The sequence below is a fragment of the Pezoporus flaviventris genome, unplaced genomic scaffold, assembly GCF_033815535.1.
Source record: "Pezoporus flaviventris isolate CSIRO_AGI_PZ_B2104156 unplaced genomic scaffold, CSIRO_AGI_Pfla_v1 ptg000002l, whole genome shotgun sequence".
Lineage (NCBI taxonomy): Eukaryota > Metazoa > Chordata > Aves > Psittaciformes > Psittacidae > Pezoporus > Pezoporus flaviventris.
This window is the reverse complement of record NW_026892550.1, coordinates 22,817,594-22,844,113: the sequence shown is the minus strand read 5'-3', so window position 1 is coordinate 22,844,113 and position 26,520 is coordinate 22,817,594. Positions and strand designations below refer to the sequence as shown.

The 26,520-nt window shown below is 38.0% G+C and overlaps 1 protein-coding gene across 1 annotated transcript in view; it reads right to left on the bottom strand.

Annotated features, from left to right (window-relative positions):
- GRXCR1 (glutaredoxin and cysteine rich domain containing 1) overlaps positions 1–15,717 on the bottom strand; it is a 41,592-nt gene extending 25,875 nt beyond the window's left edge. The window contains exons 1-2 of the mRNA XM_061471774.1: positions 15,322–15,717; positions 12,561–12,563 (exon numbers count right to left, since the gene is read on the bottom strand). Coding sequence (XP_061327758.1) covers positions 12,561–12,563; positions 15,322–15,717 — 399 coding nt within the window. The remainder of the gene's footprint in view (positions 1–12,560; positions 12,564–15,321) is intronic.
- Between the last annotated feature and the right edge of the window lie 10,803 nt (positions 15,718–26,520).

The window sequence follows — 26,520 nt, the reverse complement described above, 5'->3', positions numbered from 1 at the left end:
ATGTCACCTAAAGAAATGCTGCTATCAGTAAATTAAAAATGTATGGCTTGAGCTGCATAGCATCTGCCTGCCTAAAGTCATGTCTGTAAATAGTGTAGAAGACCAGAGAACTGAAACAACGGATAGCAGATGGGTCATGAAAAGAATGCTAGTATTAATTATACAATTCCAAACAATGTGCAAGCCCTGGAAAGCTGAAAATAAGTCTCTATTCTTAGAAGAAGATTTATCCTCCATTTTATTTCCTATTGCTTAACAGTAGTGAATTACAACCAAGTGATAACAATTAAATGTAGGAGTATGAACAATAATTATTCTTCAACATTTGATCAGTGTTTATTTTACTTCTATCTCTTTAGAAACGGAGTGAAATAGACTCAGTAAAATGAGAATCAAACTTCAATAAAATGGAGCTTTAAAGTTTAAAAATGTTCATTTTTTCTTGCATTCATTTTTTTCTGGGCCTTCCTGTTTTCTGGTTCTACTCAAAACAAAAGGAGGTCTAGAAATAAAAGAAGAGAGCATGTAGGTCAACTTGAATGAGTTATGACTATCACTGGTCACTTACCCAAAAAGAACTGCTAAATATATCTAGACTTGCTATATTTCTATGAAATACTTGAATAAGTGAGTAGTTATTTTTCTTGTGAAGTTATTTTTCTTACTATCAGTTCAAATTTTAAGTTACATTAGGGCTTGCTTTTCAGTAATACAAATAGGATTTTTCAAATATGTTTAATTGTCTTGAGAGGAAATGTCCTGTTACTTATACAGACTTTGGTGGTAGTTTTACTGTTTACTTATGTACCGTTTCTCAGGATGTCATCCAGAATTATTAAAAAACAACAAAACCTCACACTACATTTGTCCTAAACAACATCCTTAGCTATGGGAGCCAAATCCTATTTTCTCTTGCTGTAAGCAGCTTTTTATTTTGCTTATTTATCACACTGTTCAGATGTTTAAATCTTTAGTCGCCTCTCTGGGGAGGATCACTGAGGAGCTCATGTCCTCTTTGAGGTAAGGCACTTAACATCCTTGTAAGTAAGGATGGCTTTAGCCAGAAGTAAACTAGAGGAGGACTTGCTGAGGGGGGGCAGTTAAAGAAGGAGGTGTTTGATAGATCATGTGCACGCTGGCCCATCTGTCTGTAAAGACTGCTGCTTCACTCAACAGAATATTTCATACTGCAGAGAAACAGACTTGTGTCGATCAGCAGCAAATGGCTGTCATGAAAATTACTATGCCTGCCCTAGTCCATTTCTCTTTAACTTGGCAGCAGCTTTGGAAAACCCACCCTGTTTAGTGTTCTATGGCAGGCAGATAAAGGTTGTTTCAAAAAAACAAAGACTGTTATCCCTTCCCTCTTTTTCTTTTCTCTTTGATGAAACGCTCATTTATGCTTTCTAAAATACTCCCTATGTATCCTTATACTGCTGGAGACACTGGCAGATGCTAATAATAATAATGAAAAAACACATGAATCTCTGACTCAGTCGTTTTACATTTAAACATAGCCAGGTGCAGTTTACTCATGCAGTGATCCCCTTTATAGTTCTCAAATGTCAATTACAGTTTGGTTAATTAAAAGGCATTAGTGGTCTATGAAAACGAATTCTAGTCTGTTGAGCTTATTACAAATGTGATTCATCATATTTCTGACTGGTGAATAAAACATTTAGCTGGTGAGTTCCTGCTTATGATTTTACATGGCTCTTCCTTCTTTGCCAGGCTATGCTTTGCATGGTTAATGGATCTGTTTTCCTGAGACTTACCTTCTGTATACCAGAATATCATAGGAAAGAGCACAAGAGTCCAAGAAAGAATGACTTCTGACTTATTTGCACCTGTACTGCAACTGCTGATTTTCTTAGCGTTAAAGATAATCAGCATATAAAAACTGGTGTTCAGGAAAGCTCATCTCAGTTAGACTTAACTCAGTTGAAAATCTACTGCATTTCCATTGGCAGATATTTCAGCCTTTCATCATGGATTAATTACACCTTAGAGTCAGTCTGGCTTATACAACAGAACTACTTCTCATTTGGAATACAATTCAAGAATGTAATAGCATATATGAAATATATGCTATATATTATATATGAAATTGCAGAATTCTCAACTGCAATTGCAGAGAAAGTTCAAAATTACAATCCATTCTTCACAATTGGTCTTCCTAAGAAATAAAATCAGAGGAAAGAGTTAAACGAAGTCTGGTTTTGATTCAGATACCTGGGTTTTTTTTTAAGTTTGGCAGATAAAAAGGTTTCTGTCAAAAGTTATTATTTTACTGCATTCCTGTGAATGGAAGCTAAAGTGAGATGCATTGAGATCCTGAAATTCCCAAGGAGTGTTGAACACAACTGGGAAACCCTGCCCTTCCCAGTATGGTTCGTTTTCATTTCCAGACATCTGGCAAATGTACTTTTTTTCCTCCTGACACTTCATACAATTAAAATTTTACCTAAAAATGTTACTCATCTGGGCTGAGATAAAAACAGGCTATTCTGTAAAAGGTGAAGTTGTCATTGGTACTGCACAGTTAAGGAAAAGGATGACCATTGTGCAGGTGGACACAGAGCATTCACTCACATAGAGTCACAAAGCACTCTGCAACCTGTCACGAATTTTGCACAGGTCTTTGAATGAGGCAAAGTTAAATCATGCTTAGTGCAACAAAGTGCTGATAAAGTGCTGATTCAGTCTTTACTCCTCAATGAGAGAGAGCCTTATATCACTCAATATATAGGAGTGATGAAATGGAATCTGTTGTTATAGCACTACTTTGTTTTGTATTAGCACTGAGTGAAGAAGGACCTTGTTTCCCTCCTATATTACTTAATCTAATTGGAACTACACTCTCAGCTATCTCATTACTTAATAATACCAAGCACTTTGGTACCTCCATTTTTAAAGCTGGAGTAGTTAATTACTAGTTATACACTCAATCTTCGTTTCTTTAAATTAAAAATTCATCTTCATTGCACACATAAAGTGCCTCATTCATTTTCTCATACAATAGATTCCAAAAGGAAAGATAAAGGGCTTGATATTTTGGTACAGAAATAGAGGATACAACTCCTAGACAGCATACATAAACCAGCTCTGCCCTAGAATAGCCTATACGGCAGCTGCTACCCTTTTGGTGTACAAAAGGGGACAGATGTTTCATCTACCGTTTCTGTGTGAGCAAAATAGAACACATCTCCATGGAGCAGAGTTACAAATATTGTTGCTGAAAAAAAACCTAAGGTGTAAGCTTTTTTTTTTTATTACTTTTTAACCAAACAGGTAAAATAAGACTGTACCATGTTGTATGCTTTATATTGGCTCCTAAACCTGTTAGTCAAAATAACTGCCAAGTTTGTTATTCCATATATATCATATCTGTGATTGGGGTAATTTTTCAGAAAGGTCGGTGTGAACAGCTCTATGCTGTAGTCTGATTCAGAATTTGGCCCAAAGATGTCTATTTTTAAAATGAACCAAAAATTGATATTCGTATAATCATGCTTTTCATATCATAATGTTCATATAATAGGATTAAAATCTATATCGTGTCATAGAGTTAAATGCATTCTTGTCAAGGAATACGACTACATCTGCAGATACTGAGGTGATTAAATTGGCTGTTTTTCTTTTGGAAAAGTATTTCAGTGTCTCCTTTGCATAGGTATCATTTAATCCCCTGCAGCAAGACAAATCAATAATAAGCTTTAGTCTAATATTATATCATGTCTTCAAACAATGCTGAAACTCCAAACTGATTACACTTCTGCCAGTTGTGTAACCTTGCGCCAAAATGAGAATTGAGGCAGCATGAAAGACAGGTCAGAAAATTCACTAGACATCTCCCCTCTTTTGACAACTCTTGCCCTTATCTATTGTGACTTCAAAAGAGAACTGCTGGAGCAGCTGAGGATAAAACAACCTGGCTGAAGCAATTATATGGTTCAAGGCTGCTTCTGATCAGTGGCAGCAGATTTAAAAAAAAAAAAAATAGTATCAGTCACCTGTATCCAGCTGCAAATACTGGCCTGTAGAAGTACCCTTCTACCCCACAATATCTCACATGAGGATCCATGAGAACATCATGTACCAAGCACACAGGTTTGTCTGTTTGCCTGACCACCCAGCAGATACAAAAACACCAGATGCCCCAGCAAAATTTTGCAGACGGATTTAAATGAACAGAATCTATTTACCGAACAAGTCATTTAGAAATGTCTGTCTCTTTTAAATCTTTATGACAGCTTAAGTTTGGGCTTGGAGGGACTATATTAGGTGGCTATATTTTTGAATCATGGTGGGATTTGGAAGAGCAACTGGACTTATCCGCTGCATGTTTGAGAATATGATTGAAAGCATCAGGCACACCTGGAAAGGGAAGTTCTCAAGAGGTAGATTAAGACCTGTGATACATGGCAAAAACTCCAGCAATAATGTTTAAAGTCTCATATTTTGCTGTGTCGATCAATATGTCTCTTATGGCATTCTCCACTTGAGCAGCAACAGAATCCTTCACAGTTGCCTGTGGGGCTAGGAAGCAGAGTCCTTTGCATTTAGTTTTAGTAGACCAAGAGCAGGACATGAGAAGCTGGGCAAGAAAAGATCCCATTTTCTTTAAAACACTGTAACTTCAGTTGCAGATTTAGAAACTGACTGCTTTCTGTCTTACCGAAGTTATATGGAGAAATAGACTTTTCTTAAGTAATAGTGTATGACTGCTGTCAATTCTTAATATTTTTAAAGCTTGTTAGATGACTATCAATCAGTAGTATTCCAAGCGCAGCTAGCAGGAGTCAATCCCAAAGAAAAAATTCTATGCCTTTGCACCAGCATTGACTGATTTGTCAATGCAGAATATACCATGTGCAAGTATTGGCCAGTAAGATTTTCTATATTTCTTTGTAAGAAGTGGAGAAAGAATAAGCCTGTGTGTGGTACTTCTGCAGTACAGAAGACATTCTCCTCTGACATTACTGATGGATGGTGTCTCCAGATATAGTTCCAAAGCAAAATTGTACTATGGTTGTTAAAATGCTTTCCACAATGTGCACTAGCAATGAATGATGGCTTTCCTGTCTTCTTTCTGCCATGTGTGAAATGAGTCTCTACTTCACTGACTCCAGCTGCTCATCTGTGACCATTTCTGTTGCTTTGTATGATGGAGGCTGTAAAGAGTTGCGCTGTGGCAGCCTCTCCACAACATAACTACTCTGTCGACCAAAACCACAGTATTACCTTGTTTGGATGAGGAGATGTATTTTTCCAGCTCCTTTTCAAAATCAACAGAATGGGGATGCTTTATTATTATTCATCATCAAGTTTTAGAAAAAATCAGTGATATCCGAGTTTCATGCTTTGTACTACCTAGTACTGAATGTTGCAGCAATGATGGATTAAAGCTGTACCCTTTTCTCTCTAGCTGCAAATTCCATTCTGAAGCACATTTTACTGAACTTAAGCTATAAATTTACGATGCTTCCAAACACAGGTTATAGCTCCAGAAAAATTTAAAAAAAAAAAAAAGTAGTATTTCTTGACTATTTATTTCAAGCTGTTAATCGTGTACCTTGTGTTTGGTGTAGCGAGTAATAAACTGTCAATACTGGGAGACAAATGTCAGAGCAGGCTGCTGACAGACCAGAGAAGTCTCGCAAGTGTTATCTGCAAATAAAGCATGGCATCATTTCTTCTCTCTTAGGGAAGGAAATAGTCTTCAATGACACCTATATGCCAATTAAATTGGCAGCAGGTGACTCCTGAAATGTGGTTTTGGTCAACTGCTAAAATACACTTTTCCTGGGTCATTGTAACACAGTAACTAGGGCATATGTACATATATATTTGTGCAGTTTGTGTCAGATTTCTAGTAAAATTAATTGAAAATCCTAGTTCAGAACTCAAAAAGTTCTGAAATCTGTAAACTAGATGGGATGTAATATAATTAACTTATTAGAAGAACTTTGCTAATGCCTTATAATGGCATGAAACCAATGCATTAGCTCATGCCTGGAGAATCACACCACTAAGGTAAAACTTCCTCACTTTGTTGAATTTTTTTTTTTTTTTGGTAATGGAGCTGTGTTTCATCTTCCTTATTACCCTATTTCTGTAATTGCACAACTGCAGAGCTGTGCGATCTTGTGACACATTGGTCCAGTGTAGCCAAATGTTTGCTTCCGTATTTGTAAATTTAATTAAAACACACCTCACCTAAGACACTCAAGATGCAATGAGGACCCTTAAATATTTGCTTGCAGAGTCATAAAATAAGGGCCAAAAATTATGCTAGCAATTAAGCATATAGAACAGCTCATATTTGTAGGAAATTTATTTCAGCTTTATATGTTCCACAAAATTTGTATGTGCTGTGCCAATTGTATGAAGATATTCAGGAGCAGATGAGCTAGCAAGTTGGGAATAGCCCCAAATTTTCTTGACATTCCTAGTTTTAAGAATACTTCAAAAAATATTTTCTCTAAATTGTCCTGCTGAGCTACTGAGTTGAGCTTCACAGCTTGAAAAAGTGAAGGGTTATTGCTACTAATAATGATTAAGAGTAATCAGTTCGTTTTTTTTCATCTCTGTTATAAGGGGGAATTCAGAAAAAAAAATGCTGTTAGAATAAATAGAAGAAATTCTGTACTGGCATCCTAAGATTTTTTTCATAGGCTGTTTATATAGCATTACTCTTTTTCAAGTCCATTTGAAGTAAGATGAAGGATTTTACATGTTAATTCAAAGATTGAGCACCTTATTGAGCAGTTCCACAAAGGCACATTATACAAGAGTCCCAGAGCACTACGTAGGCATGGACTTAGTGTTCACCTGGTATTCCAGGTTTTCTATCAAACAGATAATTAAAAGTAAGAGGATGACAAGCATATATGGTATTTCCTTTTAATATTCTCTCATTTTTTTTACTATTTTCAGCTCAGAGAATTTCCTGAGGCCAATATGTTTCAGGAATCTCAGTACAACTAGGAGGTGTCTTTTTCCATTTGGCATTCACATACATTGCCTGAGAGCAAGTACACTGGTTCTTTCTTTCAAAAAGAAAGCAAAATTATTTTTAGATTTAAAGAGAGAGGATGAAACAAGGTGGGAAAACATGTATATTCACAGTCTCTCATGTCTGGGCTACTTGGATACAATCTCCTCTCTACCTCTTGTCCCTAGCAAGCAAGTCACAGCTTTTCTAGCTTTTTCATAGAATATCTCCATGCTAACGCAATGCCATCACTATAATGCTTAATGGCAGAAAAGAAAGAAATGGAAGTCAAGCATGATGCTGTATATTAGTAGTATCTGTTATGGCAAGTTGGGAATCAGCAAGCCTATGTCCCACTCCTGCTCCAGTAACTTATTCATGCTGTCTTGTGACTGTCTAATTAAAAGTATAACTCCTACCACTGCCTCCTGCAGACACAATCTGTACAAAGCAGCGTCTGCTTATGTAGAGTTTGTGTAGGATCTGATCCACTAGGAATGCATCAAGTCCTCTGCAGGTGAAACAGGCAAAGAAACGCCTGTTTTTGTGGTTCCATGGGACATGAGTGAGAGGTAACTGTCATGTCCTGTCAATACCTGAGATACTGAGACACAAGGCCAAGGCAGATCATTAGTCAAATTTTCATCATTGAAAGGCTTTTGCTGCATTTGAGACAAGATGGCACCAAAGAGAGGTTTGGAGTATTACGGTTTTGGATCTTGATGTCTAAGACAGAAGTCTATGGGTTTTTTGAATCTGAAGACCTGAAGTCTTAGTTCACTCTAGTACTACATATTCTGTATAGTGATATTTTCTGCAGTATCACCATACCTTCTTTGGTACTGTGCCTTTTGTCATGCAAAGGGTCAGGCCAGGGAATGAGGCTTATTAATAAGTGACTCTGTTTGGGAAAGTAGACACATGGCATAGACTTTACAAGAGGGAACAATTTAATTTTGTTCTCTTTCACAGCCCAGGGCCAGCAGCTCTGTATTTTCTTACAGGCTGCACAGCCTGCTTAGACCACGGGTACTGAGACCCTGGCTGGGGCAAGCCTGAGACAATACTACTCAGTACCAGTCAGTCGTTATTAGCTGTTTTCTAGCAACAGAAGAGAGAATGTGCTAATGAAGTGCAAAATTATCTTTTCCTTACTGCTGCTTTCATCCCTGGAAATGTTCAAAACACATGTGGATGAGGCCCTCAGTGAAAATTGTTTAGTCTTGGTAGTCCTGAGGTAATGGTTGGACTTGATGATCTTAAAGGTCTTTTCCAACCTAGCTGATTCTGTGATTCTGTGAGACTTCAGTGTGTTGCACAGACCCTTACTAGGAAGTGTGTCAGTTCAGTCTCTATCTCAGGGAAGGCTGGTGTGCACAGATTCAGAATTGTATGGCTCATGCCACTAATGCTTGAGGTCTACTGCAAAATTTGTGAAAATTCTCAGTTGTCTTGCACTTTATGTAGTCATTGCCTATGCTAAACATAAAAATATGTTTATGGAGGGAGTGGAAAAATATTAATTCAGTGGCATAACAATTTTCACTCACTTGCAAATGTAGGTGTAATTCAAGAAACAAACGAAGTACCTGCTTTTTATATCTTCTGAAGCAGAAATATGTGTGAACACAGAACAGAAATATTTCTTGTGTTAGGGCTTCCCTCTGCTTTGTCTCATACAGTGCACCTGAGTGTCTCAAGAACACGTCCTCATTTATATATCCTCATTTAAGGATCAAGATGCATCGCAGCAAAGATAACTTGGAGGCTATGTGGTGCTCTCAAAATGTGTCCAGTGCATGCCCATCACACCACCAGCACAGAAGTTTAACAGTTTTTTTTTTCTTCAGTTATTGATTCAGTCTTGAAGAAGTAGAGAATTTAACCATGGTTTTGTTACTAAGCTTCCTAGTGTTGAGTGTGCTGAAAAGTCAAGATATCCTTTATCTATTACTTACATATTTAACTCAAAGTTTGTGTATCACTTTCAGAGGTTTAAAGTCTATTTAATGATCATTTCAAGGCCATGTCAAATATGTATTTCAAGTCCAATAGCAGCAAACCCCAAAATATCATGAACAGTCTAATAATACACTTGTCTGAGCTCAGTGCTTTACAGCTGATTTATAGGATTCTATGAGAACAATAAATGCCAATACAATATCCTAACTACCCACTAACCCCAGGCTCCTTTTAAAATCTCACAGACCCTTTTTAAGGAACAGTGTGGCTGTTCACCCACCAGCTCCAGAAACTGCCTGGTTTAACTGTGATTTAATCAGCTGGATTAGCTGAAACACTGTCCCATGCACTGTGATCACAGATCAAAGCACTTAGGAAAGCACAAAGGAAGTGGTGAAAGTACATGATGCCTGGTCCAGTGGTGATCCACTTGTCTTAACAGTTTTTCTGTAACAACAGAAACCTACTTTTCATAATCACTTGATGCCCTGCATCATTACAATTTTTCCTGTTCTTCAGTGGATTTCAGTGTGACACTGTTCAATAATTAGTTTTCTAGACTTGCTAGCACTAGAAGCATAGACTGGAACATTATATCTCAGAGGAAGTACCTACATACCTATAGCTAACTGAGATTCATCTCCACCCATGTAAGCGGTGTTACCACAGCAAATGCTAAGGCTTTAGGTTATTGTCAGGTTTCCCTAACATTGCTATTAGTAGGTACAAGCATGTATTTTCATTTTACAAGCTATGCTTACTTGGGAGTCACAGATCAGTGTGTATGGATAAAAATACGAAGGGAAAATTCAGGAGACCTTTTACAATCTTAGTCCAGTCCTATCAGAAGTCTGTGAGTTCACAGTCCATTGATGCTGGAGTGACAGCTCTGATCATCTACCGAAGAAGTGAGAAGGACAACCTCATGATTTCTCCAGTGGAAGTGCAGACCTTTCTCTCTCTCTCTCCTTTCCCCAGAGATTGGGGGATTGTAGTGATAGATGCTCCAGGGACTGGAGTGGTATCCAATGCACCACTCACCCTAGAACCTTTGCTTGTACTATTGAACCAGAAACTTTCATTAATGGCACTTTTCTGTATCTGCCTTCTTTGGGAGACAGTTGTTTTTGCTGCTGACTTTAATTTTATTTTCTCTATGGTATCACCTAGCCCTGCTGATCTGTAAACTCTGCATGTCCTGCTGTGTACTCATTTTTCCAGGTCACCTAGAAGTAAAGAAATGCGAAGGTGAACCTAAATATCCCAGAAGCTCTCCTCTTAACAAGCTTCCATTGAATTCTTAACTCTTTCTTACCTCTCTATCTAAGCATTAATAAGCTAATTCTTTATCAGGCTGAACACTGACTTGCACTTGGCAACCTTAGATGTTAGCTCTACCTGAGACACTGAGCTGGAAAATATGGTAAAGGCAAGGTACATTATGTCTGACTTTTGACCCATATGCCCTCTGATGCAATGCTCACAAAGGCATTAATCACATTTGTTAACCAGGCCTGCCCTTTCATAATAGATGTCAGCAGGTGCTGCCTGAGAGTGAGATCTGTAGCTAATTTAGCAGAAGGTGACCTTTCAGAGGAGGCTGGAAGGCCAGTGGAGTGTGTAAGTACAGAAATGGAGGAACAGACACATGCTGAAACAGTGCAAATGAGGAGACACCTGTGTAAAACCTTGGCTGAGCTCCATTACATTGAAGGAAACGCGGTCTGGCATGAAATGATTGCTGCACTACTTAGCGCAGGAAACCCAAGGATTATTGCTTTGTGTCACCTGGAAGACATCATAGGGTTGGCCTAGTCATAAAAATTGGAAATGAAGAGAATTATATTTATTTCAAGGAAACAAGAACCATTTCTCTACTACTTTCTATGGGAAAATTTAAGAAATACTCATACCCATCTGCACTTTAACAGTATTCCAAGCATTAGAGAATAAAATTTTAGTAATGTTCTGAAATAAGACCACAATTGCTTTTGGATATGCAGAGAAGGGACTTATGCTTCTTATGCAATTAGCAGGTCACATCCCAGGTCAGATCCAGAGCTGCTGATGCCATCAGTTTTAGTGTTTCAGCAGGAGATAATCTCACTTATACCAAGGAGGTGCATGAATAGGGAAACTGGGAGCTCCAGATCCTTTCCATTATTCAGGTTTTTCAGTAGTGCACATTTTTCACAAATAAAATATTCTCAACTGTTTGATTGCTGTATTGCCAGCCCTGTAGGAGGCCACCCCTCCAGTCCCAGGATAGGTGCACATGACAGGTGGACATATGTGACCATCCCTGCCCTCCACTGATGACCACTGACTGGCCTTCTGCCTTCTCCACCAAGCAGGATCCACCCCAGGATGTGGTTGCCATGTCAACGTTCTCCTTATGGCATCCACCCCTGGGAGGGAAAGGCTGCAGAGATTGCCATAGAAACCACAATCCCTGTAAGCATCAATAAGGCTGGTCTTTCCCTCACCTTTCTGCTCACAGAATGTCCTGCCATGAAGCTCAGAAAATCCCTGGACATGTCCTGTTCTATCCAACCCTGTCCCCATGGCCATGCTGGTCCTAGCCACATACACAGCTGCTCCCAATGGCCTCACAGCAGCTTCAGCAGTGGTGCAGGGCAGGCCTTTGGCTATCACAGAACTGGAGCAGCTCACATCCAGGGACACAGACAGTCATTGCAAGCTTCTCTTCTCAGAGAACAGTGAAAATGGGAAATCGCTGGTTCTGCTGCTCATAGAAGTGCTCAGTGTATAAAAGCATAATACAGAAGTAGTGCTCAGTGTACAGAGGATGTAGTAGGGGATGCATGCCTGCTTGGCAGGAGATATACGTTCTCAGGCCAGGCTTGTATCATATAACAACAACAACTAAAACCACCTTTTCATCTAGAAATACTTCCTGTATTACATCACTCTCTTAAAATTCCCCAAAACTACAGAAGGTGTGACTTTTTCAGATGAGTCTGGTGTGGAAAGAAACTGCCTGAACCAATTCTGTAGAAAGGCTGTAGTTAGAAAACATGGAAAAAATATTGTATGGAACATAAAAATACATGAGTGCTTTTAGCACAGATATTTTAACAGAAAACACCAAAGATCTTGACAGCATGACCTAACAAAGCCCATTTAATGAATCCCTGACTATCTGAGCAGAATTATTTGTATTAAAGGACCTCTCCTCCATCACAGGAAGCATCTGTAGATTTACAGTAATAGCACAGTAGAGGAGCTTGCAGATAAAAGCTGAAGAATCAGAATGCTGACACTGCAGAAAATCACCAAAAATTTAGTTTTTTGCTCACAGGATACAAACATACTCAGTATTTGGCTTCTTGTATGCACATTTTAGTTAATAAGTGATCCATTAAATAAGAATAAGAAGTGTCTGCATTCAAGAATTTATCAGTGCTCTGGATTTAGGAGTGTCAAGAGTTCATGTGCATGCTCAGATTATAAATACCTGCTTTGACACTGACTCTTAGAAATGTGTAATGAGCTCATCTACTGCTGAATCATCAAAGGGGCATAAATGGGCTCTCCTCAGGGGTGAGGGACTTTGTACATGTTAACTATAGTTATATACCTGCTGTTTCTTACCTAAGAGAAATGAAACCTGTAACTGCAGATGACCTCCCATAATCAAGGAGAGAACTTACAAAAATGCCCAGATCAAGAGATTTTGAGTTGTATCTTTTAATAAAGACATATTTCTATTTTGTCATATATTTGAATAAAGAACTCTAGTGCTCTCTAAGTGGCATTACTGTGCAATTACTTATCTGGAATATACTTACAGAAAACTAGAAATCATCCTCTAATCTCACCCTGAAGGTCATTACTTCACTTGTAATTGGATGGATTTTTATCATATTTCACATTGGGATCAGACAGTTCCAAATCAGTCCCAAAGCCAACCCTTGTGCTTTTCTCTCCTCTGTGTTCACTATGTGGCACAGAAAACTGGCTCACAGTATGACATAAAAGATACGCAAATTGTCATTCTGCTTCACTATACTCTTATCTCTGGGGAAATGGGAACTTGTTTGTGTAGAAACTTCAAATCATTATGTTCTCTGTATTACTATGTCTTTGATCCAGTAGATGCTTTAGGTAAGAATATACAGCTACTTCTGGAAATCAGCCATCCAGACTTGCCTAAGCAGAAGCTGCTCAGTTTCCCATTTTTTTCCCACATCTGCTTTCAAAACCTGCCTAGGACAAGAGGTAATGGCTTCAAGCTGTGCCAGGGAAGGTTTAGATTGGATATTAGGAAAAATTTCTTTATAGAGAGGGTGGTCAGGTATTGGAACAGGCTGCCCAGGGAAGTGGTGCAATCACCGTCCCTGGAAGTGTTCAAAACCTGTGTAGATGAGGCCCTCAGTGACATGGTTTAGTGGTGGTCTTGGCAGTTCTGGGATAATGGTTTGGCTTGATGATCTTAAAGGTCTTTACAACCTACTTGATTCTGTGATTCTATGATTCTATTCTTTTGGCCTGTAGCAGAGAATTCTTAAATTTAATTACATACTCAATGAAAAACTGTTTTGTTTGTTTTCACCTGACAATTTAATTCTTCCACTTTCTTCTGCTGTAAAATATTGTCAATACAAAATCCTCATCATCTTGTAAACCATTCAGTGTTTTACAGGTTTTAATTATGGTCTGTGGTAAACTTAGCTACATAGAAATTCATGAAGTTATCAAATGGCCATGCCTCCTCTCAAGCATTACTTTCTTCCATCAAAACACCTCATGGCAATAGTGCTGGTTCTAGCTGTAGCTCTTCTAGGAATGAAAGAAAGAACACTGCAATCAAAGTACATTGATTTCATGAACCTCGACTGAAGAACTTCCAACCCAAAAACAGAGGTAGAAACAGTATGGTGACCGGGACACTAATAAGGTACATATGTCTTCAGATGGGCCCATTTTTTTAGCTGATTCAGATTTCTTATCTAGGTGTCATTGATGCAACAGAAAAAAGCTTTTAGGAGGGAATGAGGCTACTGAGATGGAATGATGTACTCCATGTAGTGAAACAACACAGAAAAGTGTTAGGAATCGAGTTTGGAGAACCCAGACATGCTCCAGTTAACACTTCCTAACTCATACCTATTTAGAGAAAGTGAGTTTGTTACACATTTTATCAGAGTAGAGAACTCAAGGACAAATTCTTCAATGAGTGGCTTGAAAGAGAGCAAGCTGCTTGAGTGCTATGTGATGTAAAGAACAGAAATGAGCAGCTAATTCATCTTTGAAACATCCAACTTTCACAAGAACATTGGTATTGACAGAAAGACTGTTATAAGTTATGTACAACACAGAGAATAAATTTATACTCAGAAGCAAGAAACTGTTATTCTATAGCCATTCCTAAATGAATTATGAAATTACTTAGCCTCAAAGTACAAAATAACTGAAGATTTCATTTCAATTGACAAAAAGTCATTACTAATATCAAATTTCTCATGCTTTAAAACTGCATAAATGTTTTTTAAAACAATGCCTTGAAATCAATTATAGGTTAATTTAACTGACCTTCATAATTTTGTATTATAAAAACCTTTAGAAAGTGTTTGGTTTCGTATTTGTTGCTCTTTCAGTGGTATATTAATGATATAAAGGCTTGAATGGTGTATATAGATAAATTAGATACATGAGCTAAATTTTTTAGAACTTTCATCTTGACTTTTCTGAGGCCTCTGTTTCTCTGTGTAAAGCATCAATATGGCATATACTCTTTCAAATACAGATATTCTGCTCCTTCTACAAAACAAATGGAAAACAGATGTTAGTAAGAGACCACTGACTACAGTTTAATTCCTCTGAAGTTTTCATATGGGGAAACCATCATTGCTGCCATCCTGCACCTAATTTGATCTACTTTGCAGTTTAAACACAATGGAATTTGCAAGTATACATATTTACATGTGGGTGACAGCAGATAACATTGCAAACTCATTAGGACTAATATAATAGGAGTGGAAACAGGATCTGTCTGTGTACAGTGGATCTATAGAGATCTCCAATAAAGCCCCAGTTAATTCTTATGTTATGTTTCTTTCCTGGTCCATAGATGGGAAGCACAGCTTACACATTTCAACTCAGCAAACCTTAGCTCAATTTTGAAAGAAAAGATTCAGTCAGTTTGGAGTGTGGAGCTGTCGTGTACCAGATAGAGCAATGAGCCCCTTCTGTGCAACAGCAGCAATTGGATAGCAATGGGAATGAGGTATAATATTGAGAAATCAAAAATGAGAGAGGTTCGGACAAAGGGAAGAATAACACGGGGAGTTAAAAGGGACAGACACAGGGCTTAAAGCCAGCAGAACCGCATCACCTACCTGAAATACTTTTGACAAATTGTCAAAGAGGGCTTGACCAGCACTGACTTTATGCTTGACTCCCCTGACTGTGCCATTTTTGCTGAGGATGTTGACTCGCTTTGTACCAAAACCTCTCTCTTTAGTGGCTCTGACTAAAATGAGCAAGTCGTCCTGCTCATTCTCATTTTCGTCACACTCAGACCCTACGTGTCCATTCTGCTGCCCATCCACTTCACTCAGCCGGCTGGTTTGGTCGGTCTCCGAGCTACTAGCATACTCAGAGTCCAGTGAGTCAGCAGCCTCCCCGTCGGCATATACCTCTTTCAGCACTCTCCCACTGTGCGAGGATGCAACACGGAATCGAACCTTCCTCGAGAGCCTCTCGTTGTCTCCCTTCACCTCACTTTTAAACATCGCCTCTTCCATTGATATGAGCAGTTTGCATTGTTCCAGTGTGGTGCCCATTGCATTTGCCAGTTTGTCACACTTAACAACAATATCAGCGCTGTTTTCTGTTGACAGGGGTTCTCATATTATACTAAAGAGGGTTCCCAAGAAGCTACGCTGCCGTTCTGCAGTTAATAATGAATGCATTTGTGCTATGGTTACCTTTAAACTAAAACCTGTAAAATGATCCCATTAATTAAATATTAAAAAGCCATTGTGTACTTTTTGCCACTAAGAAAGCAAGCAAGAGAGGGAGAAATTATATTTATTGATTAAAATAAAAAATCAAAACCACACGTGATAAACTAAATAACAGAAACTACACAGGTTTATATAACACAGTTTTTGTTTGCTGAGAAAGACAAAGAGGAAGAGCTTTTCACAAGATCTGCAGGTTAAACCTGTTTTGTACATGGTTTAGTGGTAGACTTGACAGTGCTAGTGTAAAGGTTGGACTTGATGATCTTAAAGGTCTTTTCCAACCAGTTGATTCTATCATTACACCTGAGGGGAAAATTGCAAACTTGAAGAGGAGTCAGAGATGAGCACATTTCTTTCATGAAAACACTTCATTCCTCTACCAATCAGACCTCATTCATCAAAGTTTACCTTTTATATATGCTTACAGAGATTTGGTGGGGAGTTCTGATTCGGTCTTTGCAATGCTGGCCTTTTCACAGACTGGCAGAATAGTGGAGAAGCAATTAGTCACAATTCACTGCACAGAGTAACACAGCATTATTAAATAAAACTGAGCCACAGCTAGTACCACACGTTAACCACAGCCTCTGTCTAATTTGTCAATTATTCAAGGGACTGGGCCAAGGAATCTCAACAAGGAAGAGGAGAAAGCTAATTAATTGGGGCAACAGGCATAAACCAAAGAAAAGGTGGAATCAACCACAGGGGAAGCAAATTACCCTATCCCAGCAAATCACAAGTAGAGGTTGGCGTGGTGTTAAGCACCCAGCACTAGATGTAAATATAACAAAGCCATGCTTGAAGCTTCTAGCCTATGTCAACTCTCTATCATGTAGTAGCACCTTAGACCCCCAAGCTGGTCCTGAGTTTGCATGATGATCCCTACTTACAGTGCTATTCCTGCATTTTCTTCATTTAAAGCAAAATGCAAAGCATTCATTACAGCAGCATCAAGAACTCCACCTCCTTCTCACTTTCCTGGCAAGCATTCCCTACACACTCCCTACAGCTTCATTTTTTTTTCTAGACTCATGAATACTGAATTGCTTCCTGAAACCTGTGACTCCCTGACAGGTATAGGTATGAAATGAGTCCCTAGATACTCAGCCAAACCAGCCTGCAGTCACGAGCAGCTGCAGAGCTTCAAGCATCTGAAGAGGCTTTCTGGCCAAGACTTTGGAAATGCAGGCTCAAATCTTTCTTCAATTAAGGTGGTGGTTATTGGAAATTTCTTTTGAACAAGAGGCATGAAAATACTGCTCTTCAGCTTAAGCAAAATCACAGTTCTTGTGACTAAACTCTAAAATTACTTATTTTCCATCTACAAAATGGAAAAACAAATTACTAGCGGCATCTCATAGCTCTTGTGGTTGTCACATTTCTTTCTAAAATGAGATAATTCACTGTGTTATCAATTATTGATTTACACAGGAAAAAAAGGTAAAAATAAAGTTATGAGAGTTAAAATGTATTGATACTCATCTTTCAGAGAAGAAAAATAGCTTGAATCAATGTCTGTACTAATAATGAATACAGTTATAAGACACCTTGTGAAATTCATTTGGGAGGGGTGGTTTGAATCACTGATTGTGATATAGCTACTTGCCCACAGGTGCTTTAACAAGTACAGATTATTATTACTAAAAACTGAGAACTAAGAACATTCTTAGTAGCAAAATTAATATTTTGAAATATCTTTTATGGAGTTATCCAAGCAGGGTTGCAAGATACCTAAAGAAACCACTTTGCTTGGTGCCAAACCCAAAGTTAACTATATCATAGTGTTTCCATGATTATCTGAGAGATCTCCTCTTAGAAATCTGCAGTAATTTTTTTTATATTAATTTTAATTAAATAATAAAACTCAAGTCCTTTGCAATGAATTGCCACAGATACAGAATTCTGAGCTTTGATAACAGAAATATGTTGTACAATACTTTAATAATATTTTTATCCCCTCTAATTGATGCTATATACTCTTTAACATAGAAACCACTTTATTCTTGTTGCAACCACTGGGAAAGTCTGTAGTACAAAGGACATGATGCTGAGTGATTTAAAGAGTTAACGTAGCATTGAATAAATGAAGAATTAATCAGCATCACATTTTAAAAACACTCCAAATACTGTTAGTATCTTATTCTCTGTTAGTAGGAAATTAGTTCATCATTAATTTCATGGCAATTCCATTATATTTATGTTTGGTTATGACAAATGGGAAACTGAATGCACAGTTTTCTCTGCAGCAAAATAAGTTAACTGACTGTGGAGTGTACCCCTGATAGAGGCATGTACACACACTTTCATTGGGATTTCATCTTGATGTTCCAGCTGTGGACCTTATCTGAAGAAACATGTGACTTTGGGGGTAAGCGCACAGAGCCAGCACAAAATAGATTACAGACTCGTGTGTACTCATGATTGTATTCATGATATGACATTTGAGAGTTCAAGACCTTAAATGAATATATTTGTACCATCTGCTGCGTGCATGTTCTCAACAAAGACAGAAAGGATGAACTGACTAAGCATCTCTGTCCCTCTTATAGAATAAAATCTGTAGCTAATGCTGACACTAACTCCACTTACCCCTTTTGACACTGCACCCTGCCAGTCGTTATATTTGTATGTATCTTTTTCTAGCTTCTTTAAACAATTTTTTTTTCATTCAAAGCATTATTTCATTTGATGAAAAGTAGGTTAGATATAAGGAAGAAATTCTTTATTGTGAGGGTGGTGAAGCAATGAAACAGGTTGAGCCAAGAAGCTGTGGCTGCCCATCCCTGGCATTGTTCAAGGCCAGGCTGAATAGGGCTTTGAGCAACCTGGTCTAGCAGAAAGGTGTCCCATGATTCTAGTCTCATTTATAACCCTGACATTATTTCTTTAATATATAGGTGAGATCTAGCTGTCAGAGTTCATCATATATATCACACATATATACTTCAATTTCATCAGCTTATACAGGTAAAGATTCTGTCCTAGACTCTCCGTTATTACCAGCTTCACCTCAGGAAAGGACCACAGATTGATAACATTAAACTGTAGCAAAATTCTTGAGAGAGTCTTTAGCCATGTGTTTTAAGCAGCAAATATCGTTTGCATTTTTCTGAAGAAATGTAAATATGTTATTTGAAACTACTGTAAAAATGGATCTCATGACATTCTCATTGATTAGACAATAAAAGTTATAAAGAACTGTTAGAACTGGTAGCATTAAAATAGCAGTAAAATGAAAGGTGAATCGTGAATATGAGACAGAAACATGTCCAAAGAAGAAAGAAATGAAATAGGTTGAAATAAACAAGTGCCTTCTTCATTTATGATGATGTGATAATTTTAATAGACCAGTTTACGCTATGACAAAGCGTTACACTCTCTGTTTTGATGCAATGTGTAAGTAGGGCCATTTTGCCTTATGTATTTGCAGATTATTAAATATATATATAGAAAATCTGTAGGCTGACTTGATACCATCCAAACTGGTGTCATTCATCATTACACAGATGGCATGGATTCACAGTGACATGTCTTGTGATACTAATGTTTCTTCACTCTACAAAGTCTGTTTGCACCTGCCTCTGACTACATTACATGGGTAGTAATCAGAAGCCTAATCTGTAACCTCTAATTATTAAAGCACAATTAGCAGAGCAGTCATCAGAACCCAGATATTTAAGAGCCCTACATTTCCCATCTATTGTTGGGAAGCAGGTATTTTGGTTTGTAAAAGCGTGTGTGGAAAGTTGAGTTTGTTCAGTTACAAATATGTAATTTTTTTTAACAACATGATCTATGCTTTAGATATTACAAAAGCAGATGGTTTGAAGAGTGAACACAAATATTGTTTCTAGCTGAGACAAATATAGTGCATTTCCCACTTTTTCAGAGAAGGAATATTTATATTTGCCAAGCTGGCAAAACATCTGTCTACTTTTCTGCTGGTCCAGAATAACATTTTAACTGTAGTGAAGTTCAAGAGGACAAAGAGCATGCTCAGGTACCCATCAGGGAACTTCTGCATCTGGCAGCTCTTTGCTAGGCATAGCAGCTGCTAAACTGAAATACTACAGATGAAAACAGACAGACCATACTGTTGCTATTATAACGTCTAATTATTCATATGACAAGTGCTTTACACTGCCATTTCATTTTATTTGTAGATTTCATTTAACTTCTGTTAAACAATTGTTAGACAGAATGGCAGGGTTTCTGTGTCTCTATTACTCTTTACATTTACAGTTGGGTGCATTGTTTTTTCAATTTATATAATGAAGGAGTTGAATGAGGAAATCAACACATGTATCTAGGCCATGTACACAAGTGCAAATGGAGGTAAGAAGACATATGGGATCTTTCTGCTACCCTTCTTGCAGGGGTAGCAGAAAGCCTCCATTTCCAAACTCTTTAGGGAGAAATGCTCTGCATTGTACCTGGAAAGGTAGTCAAAGACTATCTTTAACTTGAAATTCACAGCCATTCAAGTATATTCTTTTATTTTTTCTTTTTTCCACAGTAGGTTTACACAGGAGCCAAGCTGCAGAGCCAAATGCAGAAGCAGCAGCTCATGAAGACCTTCTGTCTTTATGCAGTAGTTCAGCTTCTGCTGAAGAAGTGTTTTGTTTATTTACTCTAAATAAATTAAAAGATCAGCTCTTAAATGTGTTAAATATTTGAGTTATATGAGGTACAGACCAGTTCTCCTTCAGGACAGTATGTCATACTTCTAGCCTACTGACTACAGTAGTAAGAATAGTAGGAATACTGGCTGGGAACCTTGATCCATGTCCTATGGTTCATAACAAGCATAATTGTTTATTTCTTCTCTAACACAGCCAGTCTTAAAATTCACTGTTTGTAGCTCCACTTTTTCTAGTCACATAAGTCGTCACCAAAGGCTGTGTTTAGGTGTTAGCTCTCTCTCCATAAGCTTTAATCAGTAGCTGGCCATCAAAATCTTTGGTGGTCAGAAATTTTAGAGTCCAGAATAAGATTGAATTTTTATGCTAATCTCCATTAAGACCTTTGATATATTTTGCTCCTGTGTTCTAGCTGAACAGGAAAAATAGTGACAGAAAAATATTTCCATTCTAGCAGCAATTTGTAGAGGAAAGAAATGTTCTATGAAAAAAGATTGTTTTATAGATAAAATGAATCAGGAAAAAAAAAACAATTCAGCAGAGAACAAAAAAGCATGTCATAAGAGGTAATTGCTCAGCCAGACTGTTCCCTTATATAATGTACTGGCTAGTTATTAAGCAAGACATTAAGTTCTGTCTACCCAAGTAACATCGCGGTGAATTGTGAACTTACCAGTCTGTGGGGCCACATATTCAGTACAGACATTCAGTCCAGTCCTACTCATTGTAAGATGAAGAACAGAACATACACCTCTCCCACAATCTACCTCCCAACTGAGCACGACAAGTGAGCCCTGAAGAAGGTCTAGATGCCAGAATCTAGCATAGGATGTATCTGAGGGTCACTGTCAACTAAAGGATTGCTGTGTAGCAACCATAAAAATATATGACAAAAATATTGTTTTCTGTCTGATGTTTCCACAATGGCTCTGCTTGATCCCATCTCAGATAAGGTTTACTGTCATTAATATGGGAAACTATAGGTGAGGCTGTGTGGCAAAAGAAAAAAAATGGAGATTAGAAGAGCAAAATATTTGTAAACATTTCTTGTAAGTTCTGCTTAAACTTATTAAATGTGAAAATGTGCTCCCCTCTTTTTTGGTGTGGTTTATAACACCTTTGTTTGAAATCTGGCCTAAAATCTGACTGCCCATCAAATGTCACAATCCAAATACTACCAAAGATTTGGAAGAAGAACCTGCTACAGGAAGCACTGATTCATTAGGAAGAACATCCTCTTCTGTGCCCATTCTTAATTTTTCGTTGCTTCAATGACAAAGGAACAACAGGAACTTTAAAAAAAAAATAATTCTTTGCTTGGAAAGAAAAATGATGCACAGACTCATGGTATTTTTCAAGGCTAATTTTCAGGGATTGCTAACAGCCCCTGTTTGTTGTGAACAAAAATGAAAAAATCAATATGAAAGCTTCTGAGAGTCATTTCCATTCTCAGAACTCCACATGAAACGGAAGCAAAGATACCTGAACCCTGTCATAAGATTCCTCATGCATCTATTTCTCTTAGCTCCCCCTAGAGACACAGGCCATCTTTCTGTGTCAGGCCTATAATTGAAAAATGAAAACAACACAAGCATAGGGATTAAAGGCATCTGGCATTCAGTTACACTGAAATAAAATGGGTGGAAAGAACTAACTCTGGTGAAATTCAGTTTAATACTGCTCTTTCTCATACGATTAATTATGTTTGTTAATAGCCATCCATGATAGCATTCCAGGCTACCCATGTTCATGGATAGCATCTCTGGGTAATATCAACTGAATAAAATTTAAAACAAATTCTATCAAACTTCTGTCATCTCTCGACTCATAAACACATATGCATTCCAGGCACAAAATCCTTATAGGCTTTTTTGTAAGGAAGGTATCTTAGGCCTACATGTTGCTTCCAATATTTTGAATAAATTCTAAATAAATCATTGAATGCTGCATTGTTAAATTTTATATCTGGTGGTCTTCCCCTCATGTTGTTATGTTCCGTTAAACAGCTGCTGAGTCCTACTGCTGAGCTGTCAATACTTCATTAGTGAGTGACCTTATTTAAACACATCTCTTAAATGTTCCTTGGAGACAAGAAAGATTTAATTATGTACTTTTACTGGAAGAACTCTGAGATTCTTATAAAGAAACAAAAAGTATTTATAAATACTGTGAGTAGGCTTGTGGTCTTTAAATTTTATTCTTAGATTAAAAAAATGTTTTTCAGGTCAGTTTATATCCACCTGGGTTTTTGGATAGGCAATATTTATTTTGGGACTTTAATTCAGAGTGAATCAATGCTAACATGTAAGCAGCCGTCTTTTGGTCATATTTATTCTTCTGTGGGAGTACACACAAGCTAATGCTTGCACACTGTATGGAAAATCTGCTGCTGAGCCTGCAAATGTCAATCAAAACCCTAAATATGATTTGAAGCACCGATCTTTCATGCCTTTCTCAAACATTCCACTATGTAGTATTTTTTGCATAGATTTTTGAGTAAAAAATATGACTACTGGTGATTTAAAATTTCTTTGATTTCTTGCTTTCACAGAAGAAAATCACATTCAAAGTTTTCTTCCTATCATTTTATCCTCTTTAGAAAACTACATCATCATTGTGACTGTAGACAGTAGATACTCTAAAGGTAGTAACCTACAATAATGCAGCTTAGCTCTTATTTCACACATGGGAATAAGAGTGATGAAAAAAAGACAAAGGACTTTCATTTAGTTCTATTGCTACTAGTAAATATTACCACTAGTATTCTTTCTGTGAATTTCTTTTATTCAAAACTTGATAAATTCTTACATATTGTTTGTTCTCCATGTCTTCAGATCATTTCCAAGAAAAGAAAGAGTCCAAAATCTTGTGAATTTGGGTTTTTTTAACTGCTGTTCATGTATGTAAACATCAGACTGACCCCTGTTTGAGGAAGACAATCTGCATACACTGTTTTCCCATATGGCCAGTAACTGATAAGAAAATATGTCCAATCCCCCAATTAAATTTTTAATTTAAGATACAATTTTTGGCAAGGAGTTATTTACGTATATGCAAATGTATTAAATGCTAGTTGGAAAGGAAAGGCTAACACTTCATTCAGCCTTCATGATATCAGAAACATATCAGCTATGTCTTGTGTGCCCATGAGGAGAGTTTAATCACCCTGCCTTCTCAAAGGTAAGAGCCATCCATAGACACAGAAGAGGTGAGACTGCTTTGACTTTTCCACTTGACAGTAACAAATAACTAAGTCTAGGGAAAACAGAAAAAGACTAGTGTCCGGGGTTCAGTAGTTGCAGTCATTTTTCTCCTTTTCAGTAGCTGGTGCAGTGCTATGGTTTTGACTTTCAGCCTGGGAACAGCGCTGATAACACCGATGGTTTTAGTTGCTCAGTAATGTTTACCCTGGTCAAGGACTTTCTGAGCCTCATGGTCTGCCAGGGAGGAGGGGAAGCCGGGAGGAAGCAGAGACAGGACACCTGACCCAAACTAACCAAAGAGGTATTCCATACCACAGCACGTCATGCCCAGGATGTAGAACTGGGGGCAGTTACCCGGAAGGGTTAGATCACTGCTCAGGTTAGGCTGGGTATCGGTCAGTGGGTGATGAGCAGTTGTATTCTCTTTTCTTGTTATTTCCTTTATCGTTATTCTTATTGGTGGTAGCAGCAGTGGTTTGTGCTATACCTTAGTTACTGTGCTGTTCTTATCTCAACCAATGGCAGTTACATCCCTTCGATTCTCCTCCCCATCCCTCTGGGAGCTGGGGGGAGGAAGGGGGGAGAGTGAGAGAGCTGCTGCGTGGCTGGGCTTGAACCGGGACAAGTAGGCAGAGGGCAGGTGATTAGGGTATTGGTCTGTTTAATGCCTGAGATAATTGCAAGAGGGATTAATCTTTAAGTCAATTTGACTGTGGATCTCAGCCACTGAATTGGGAATTGCCTTAATTTGATTCTGTGATTTAGAAACCCTTACTATGTTCAGGGAAATAATGTCAGCAAATGCTTGTCTGGACTGACTGATGAAAACATGCCAATGATTGCTGCCTTATAACAACAGAAATTCAGAGCTTAGTGCAAATGAAGGAGCCTGGGCTGGTGATTCATGTGGGCTCAGGGATGTCAAGTGCTGTTGGAGCCAGTCACTGGGTGAGATTGGCACACAGCAGCCCCAGGCAGGTGCAGCGGGAGCTAGAGAGGCACCACCAACAGAGGAGAGAACCTTTCCTTTTCTGTTTACTAACAGAAAAATGAGTACTTTTTGATCGATGGAAGAAGGAAAAGCTTAGAAGGACAGATTATGTTTTCTTCTTTTGGCACTGATTGCTTCAAAATCACTGGGAAAAAAATGGTGCAGTGCTGTCCAGATTTTTCCTTCTGCTTCAGTGCACTGTTGCTACCATAAATCCAGTTATTTACAACTCTAATTTGCAGTCATTTCCCTGGGCCACTCACTTGCTATTAAAAAAAACAAAAAGCTAAACATTGCCAAACATTGTCCAACAGGGTACGCACATACCATAGAACTGGGGGAGAGGAACCACAAATACAGTGCCCTTAATCTCTTTAGAACCAGAAAACACCAATTCATCAGCTGAGTACCCAGCACTCTGATATTTGAACACTGTTTAATAGGTCGGCTTGTACATTATAATGAATTATATACCTTCAGTCACTTATTTGTTTGCTATTACTATTATTATTTCAGCCTTACTGCATTCCTCAGGAAACCAAAGACACCAAAATAAGCATAGCCTCCATACACTATACTAATCTTGTTTTCATTTCTGCTCAGGATTTTGAGCACTTAGACTGAGCTAATTCAATTTACAGGCTCATTAACCAGACTGCAAATGAAAGGGAAAGACAGTGTGTCTCCACAGGAATACTCAATGTTAGAACAGTCCCTGGGTTTTAAAACTGCAGGAGCTCCTGCTGCAGCATGAGTCTGCTTTCTTATACCTGCAATCCAAAATAGAATCCAACAGGTGAAGAAAGTGGAAAAGAAACCGAAAATTGTAATGCTTTTTCCCCAGTAAATATTAAATTGCATTTTAATCTCTATAGGCTTCCTGGTCAAATCTTTACAAATAATGACTAACTTCCCAACAGGCTTTTGTGCTAAACCACATTTTTCTTATGATTCATATTAAAACTTTCTAAAAATTAAAGAAATATTTCTTTCTCTCTCTGTATCTCTTTCTTTCTAGCTCTACTTCTATTTGTCACAGCTGAGGAACAGTGACAGTATTCAACACTGTTCACAGCAGGCATGTCTGAGGGCTGTGTCATGAGCCTGCCTGTCAGACCTCTTCAGTGCCCCCAACCCCATAATGTTATTACCAATCACATGATTGTTCCACCTTTTACTTACAAGATTCTTCCCATGAATGCAAGATTCCTTAATTTATAAAATGGTTTTCTGGTCAGAATACATTTTGGAGGGGCTTTTTGGTCAGTATCAATTTGCTTTGGTTTAATTAGCTTTACTGTAACTGTTTGCTTACTATTTCTTATTTCTTTGCTCCCAGAGCTGAGAAGACTGCTGAATTACATCGGTTCCCAGAGGATGCAGCCTTCCGCTGAGCACTGGTATATAAATGACTACTTGCTCTGTGGTGTGTATTCATCAGAGGCAAATTCAGATGCACACTCTCACTTTATTAGATTCTTACATTTGATATATGTATTCACGAAAGCAAGATTTCAAACTAAATCTTTGGTGAGGTTCAGTGGTAGTCATTACTCTAAGTAAGATCAGCAGGAACTCAGACCTCCCCATCACCTGCCATCAGTGATGCTGAGCTCAACATATTGATGAGCTGCAGCACATTTAATTTAAGAGTTTACCCTTTGTCTCCAGTTAATAACATACATGCACTCTTTTCTTTAAAACAAATCCCTTTTACAAGCAGGGGACTTTATGC